This window comes from Coenobita brevimanus, chromosome 102 (genome assembly GCF_032717465.1).
Source record: "Coenobita brevimanus isolate Jiangsu-jjx chromosome 102, ASM3271746v2, whole genome shotgun sequence".
Taxonomy (NCBI): Eukaryota; Metazoa; Arthropoda; class Malacostraca; order Decapoda; family Coenobitidae; genus Coenobita; species Coenobita brevimanus.
Genome location: NC_137055.1, coordinates 35,131,787 through 35,137,575, shown reverse-complemented (window position 1 = coordinate 35,137,575; position 5,789 = coordinate 35,131,787). Strand labels below are relative to the sequence as shown.

Below are 5,789 nucleotides of genomic sequence, written 5' to 3'. Positions count from 1 at the left end.
GAGAGGGTGAAGGAGAAATGGGGTGGGGAAGGAGTGGGGAAGGATTGAGTTGTAGAGGAGGGGAAGGAGGGGTGAGGGAAGGGGAGGAAAGAGGGGAAGGAGGTGAGAGGAAACGGGAAGAGAGAAGGGGAAGGAGGTATGAAGAAAAGGGGAGGAAGAGAGGAGGAAATGAGGGGAAGGTTTAGTAAATATTATATCAGAGAGAGAGAGAGAGAGAGAGAGAGAGAGAGAGGAAGTAGCCCGGAGGTAGGTTTGTTATGGCGTCTGAGATGATGATGATGATGATAATGTGGAGGAGGAGGAAGTGGAGGAGAAAGATGATGATGACGGTGATGATGATAATGATGATGATAAGGAGGAAAATGATGATGACGATGAAGCGGAGGAGGAAGATAACGATGATGATGATAATAATGATGATGATGGTGATGATGATGATGATGATGATGATGATGATGAACACAACACTGATAGGGTTTTGAAAGTTCAGAATAGTCACCCCTAAAACCCTCTTCTCTAACGTTTTCTATGATGAACCAACTTTCACGCCAAAGAAAACTGTACTTCCGGTGGAGAGAGGGAGAGAGAGAGAGAGAGAGAGAGAGAGAGAGAGAAAGAATCACGTTATCAACTACCTTAATCTTACCCAGCACAGGTGAGGCCAGGTGTTAGTCTACAGAGAAACAGCTTGAGCATAACACCCTCTCGTACCTCTAACTCACATCTCTAACTCTCACACCTCTAACTCACATCTCTAACTCGCACACCTCTAATTCACATCTCTAACTCTCACACCTTTAACTCACATCTCTAACTCACACACCTCTAACTCACATCTCTAACTAACACATCTCTACCTCACATCTCTAACTCACACACCTCTAACTCACACCTCTAACTCACATCTCTAACTAACACATCTCAACCTCACATCTCTAACTCACACACCTCTAACTCACACCTCTAACTCACATCTCTAACTCACACCTCTAACTCACATCTCTAACTAACACACCTCTAACTCACATCTCTAACTACCTCTAACTCATCACCACTTTCACCACCAACACTTCTTCCTATCACCATCACCCGCTAAAATGTCACCACATAAAACTCTATTTCTCTTCATCGCAGCTCTCATCCTGTCTCTCTCCGCATCAGCCAGGCAGCCCATCCAATCAAGCAGCGAGTGGGACGAGGATAGCATCGAGAAATTCACGGAACAATCAGGAGTGGATGAGGAGCATAAAGACCCCGAAAAAGTAGGTGAGAAGTACGAAGATGTTGATGAGTATGAGGACACCAAGGAGGATAAGTGTCCGGAACCCCTGGACATCTATCCTTGTCTTTGCTATGAGATATATCCCGGAGAACTCGCCTTGAACTGCTCAGGGGTGCGGGACGAGCTGGAACTAGCGCGCGTCTTCCAGGCCTACTTCCCCACCACGGCGTTCCAGACCCTGATCATCAGCAACAACGACAGACTAAGGGTTCTGGAAGAGGGGGTGTTCGGCAAAGTGTCCTTCCAAGTGATGCGGATCCAGATGGGCGTCCTGGAAAAAATCGAACCTGGTGCCCTCTCTCCCAGCTACCACACCCTAGACAACTTGAACCTACGCGTAAATCGCCTGGACTCCTTCCCCTTCCAGTCCCTTCCAGAGTTCACGGTCCTGGAGTCCATAAACTTCTCCAACAACCTCTTCCAGTCCGTTCCTGCCCTGTCCACCCCCACACTCACCTGGCTGGACTTCTCTTTTAACCCCATCGGCTTCATCTCCGCCAACGCCTTCCACGACACACCCGCCCTTGAGTCAGCTCATTTTCGCTCCACTGCGCTAACCAGTGTGTCTGCAGGTGGGTGATGGGGTTGTGGGGGTGTGAGTGGGGTGTGTGGGTGTGTGGATGGTGAGTGGGGTGTGTGTGGGTGTGTGGATGGTGTGTGTGTGTGTGTGTGTGTGAGTGTGTGGGTGTGTGTGTGTCGTCAATCCATACCCCACTCTCTCTCACTATCCCACTTTCTCACTTTCAGGCACCTTCACGACACCACTAGGCTTGGATTCCGTGGGTCTTACATTCAACAACATCAGCACCTTAGTTTCCGGCACCATAAATATGCACCTTAACTCTGGCACCGTTTACCTTAAGAATAACTCCTTAACTGAGGTGCAGGTGAAGGCCATAGAAGGTGAGTTGGGGTGGGGATGAGGTGGGGAGAGAGGGAGGGAAGAGAGGGGTGAGGAAGGGATGGGGAGAAGAGGGTGGGAGGGAGGAAAGAAAGGGACAGGGAAGGGAGGAATGAAGGAAGGTTTTCGAGGGTGAGTTGGGGAGAGGATGAGGTGGGGTGGAAAGGAGGGAAGAGGGGGTTGAGGAAGGGATGGGGGAAGGGGAGGGAGGGAGGGAAGATGGGTGATGATGATGATGATGATAACGATGAAGATAATAGTAATGAAGATAATGATGATGATGACGTGCACAGGTATGGGTGGAGGGGACGTGTACCTGGAAAATAATCTTCTACCTGAGTTGCCAGAGGACGTGTGGAGGCCGCTACTAGAAGATGACGTCTCGCTGTGGGTGAGCGGTGAGTGTCTGTGTAGTCTGTGTATTTTGTGTATTCTGTGTATTTCTGTGTATTTGGTGTATTTTTGCGGCCGGTTTGCATGTGCCTGGCCAAGAGACGAATGTGTATGTGATCGTCTCAATAATCTTATACCGATTTCATTGGTTTTGAAAGTAATTGTTATGATCACGTTCCCCTTTTCTCCGTCGTAAATGTTTGTCTCTGTTTTTATTACTATGTTTGTCTATTCATTCATCTATCTGTCTACCCATCTATCTATCTGTCTATCTATCTCTCTATCCAGGTAACCCCTTCACCTGTGGCTGTGACCTCGCCTGGCTTGTCTTCAACTCCACCCTCCTAGGTCAGGTGGAGTTTATGGCCACCTGTGCTGACGGCAGACCCTTTACCGACCTGAACCCTGGCGACTATCTGGACTGCTGAGTGTATGCTGATTACATGCTGATTTTATGCTGATTACATGCTGATTATGTGCTGATTATATGCTGAGTATATCCTAAGTATATGCTAATTATAAGACTTATTGCTTACTTTATATGAGTTACTATTTAAATGACCGTTAATTAAATGCTGATTATATGCTGATGATATGCTGATTATAGGTTCATTATATGCTGAGTATATGCTAATTATAAAACTTACTAATTACTGTATAGGAGTCAGTATTAATATGACTTACCTAAATACTAATAATATGCTGATGATATGCTGAGGATAATTATGCTGAGGATATGCTGAGTATATGCTGATGATATGCTACGTGTAGGAACTCCCTGGGGTATAGCTCCCTTGTATCAGTGAGCTTAAAGGAAGATGACAGAAAAATAGAAAGAGACAGAAAAGACACAGATAGATTGATAGATAGATAGATAGATGGGAAAATAGATAGATAAATGGATAAATAAATTGATAGATAAATAGATGAATGGATGGATGGATGAATGGATGGACAGGTGGATGAATGGATGGATGGATGGATGGATGGGATGGATGGATGGATGGATGGATGGATGGGATGGATGGATTAATGGATGGATGGATGGATGGGATGGATGGGATGGATGGATGGATGGATGGGATGGATGGATGGATGGATGGATGGATGGGATGGATGGATGGATGGATGGATGGATGGATGGGATGGATGGATGGATGGATGGGATGGATGGATGGATGGGATGGATGGATGGATGGATGGATGGATGGGATGGATGGATGGATGGATGGATGGGATGGATGGATGGATGGATGGATGGATGGGATGGATGGATGGATGGATGGGATGGATGGATGGATGGATGGGATGGATGGATGGATGGATGGATGGATGGGATGGATGGATGGATGGATGGATGGGATGGATGGATGGATGGATGGATGGATGGATGGATGGACGGATGGATGGGATGGATGGATGGATGGATGGATGGATGGGATGGATGGATGGGATGGATGGATGGATGGATGGATGGATGGATGGATGGGATGGATGGATGGATGGATGGATGGATGGATGGATGGGATGGATGGATGGATGGATGGGATGGATGGACGGATGGATGGGATGGATGGATGGATGGATGGGATGGATGGATGGATGGATGGATGGATGGATGGGATGGATGGATGGATGGATGGGATGGATGGAAGGATGGATGGATGGATGGATGGGATGGATGGATGGATGGATGGGATGGATGGATGGATGGACAGGTGGATGGATGGATGGATGGATGGACAGGTGGATGGATGGATGGATGGATGGATGGATGGATGGACAGGTGGATGGATGGATGGATGGATGGATGGATGGACAGGTGGATGGATGGATGGATGGACAGGTGGATGGATGGATGGATGGATGGATGGACAGGTGGATGGATGGATGGATGGATGGATGGACAGGTGGATGGATGGATGGATGGATGGATGGACAGATCTAAAGACACAAACAAAACACACAGACTGATAATTACGTAGATAGATAGATAAATAGGTGGATTGATAGATGGATAGATAGACAGATGAATGGACAGACAGGCAAACAGACAGATAGACAGATAGAAAGGTTCACACACACACACACACACACACACACACACACACACACACACACACATCACTGAGAACAGAGCAGGTGTTAGGGCGATAAAACTAGATAAGCGATAACAAAATAGGGCAAAGAAAATGGGGCAATGAGCTCTGTGGGAAATTCAGGGGGCCCCTGTTCCAGATATGATGATTACGCAACACCTCTCCGTTAGCGAGTTATTCTAAGCATTACACCTCGTTATTCCCCTTATGTTACTAATTCTAAACCACTTCGATGTTAACACGGGAACGGATCTTGAATCTGGAACTCTTGTGTATTCATTTTGTTTTGTTTTTTCTTGGAGCGGTTTGCGTGCTCCTGGCCTTGGGTTCCTTCTTCCTTGCATTAAAAAAAAAACAAAGTAACAGATGAGGGAATGTTAAGGTGTGATATGGAAAAATAAATCGCTCAGGGAGAGGTGCAAAGTAGCCCTCTATGCGTCGCGTGGTGCAAGGTATATGACACCCATGGATGCTTTACCCCCCTGTTATTCATTTTTATTTTTTGATGAATAAATGAAAAAATATATATATGTTACTCATTGGCCTTATTTTCTATAGAGAGAGAAGAATATTTTTTTTTATATATTGGGTAAAAAAAGAAACGAAAATACTGGGATGGTCTTCATGTGTTCAGAGAGAGAGAGAGAGAGAGAGAGAGAGAGGCTGATAATACTGAGAGAAAGAGAGAAAGGTTGATATTACTGAGAGAGAGAGAGAGAGAGAGAGAGAGAGAGAGAGAGAGAGAGAGAGAGAGAGAATATTCCAGTCACGCTCCAATTAAAGGCAGACGATTTTATTCAACTGAGAGTGAGTTAAAGGAACAGAAAATCATGGAAAAAAAAATGAAAATACAAATTACAAAAGCTACCCCTGGAAACATACCTTTGTGACAGAAAACGGGCTCTTAAGTTCAAAGAAAATTGGTCACTGTTTGGAAGTACAAATCTGAGTCTAATAATAATAATAATAATAATAATAATAATAATAATAATAATAAAGAAGAGGAAGAAGAAGATGATGATGAAGAAGAAGAAAGAAAAGATGATGATGAAGAAGAAGAAAGAAAAGATGATGATGATGATAATGATGAAGAAGAAGATGATGAAGAAGAAGA

The 5,789-nt window shown here is 45.2% G+C and overlaps 1 protein-coding gene across 1 annotated transcript; it reads left to right on the top strand.

Annotated features, from left to right (window-relative positions):
* Nucleotides 1-1,097: 1,097 nt before the first annotated feature.
* LOC145415460 (oplophorus-luciferin 2-monooxygenase non-catalytic subunit-like) lies at nt 1,098-3,004 on the top strand. Its single transcript, XM_080284735.1, has 4 exons — nt 1,098-1,854; nt 2,030-2,185; nt 2,477-2,581; nt 2,865-3,004. Exons 1-4 carry the CDS (start codon nt 1,098-1,100, stop codon nt 3,002-3,004), a joined length of 1,158 nt encoding a protein of 385 aa, XP_080140861.1.
* The last annotated feature ends 2,785 nt before the right edge of the window (nt 3,005-5,789 follow it).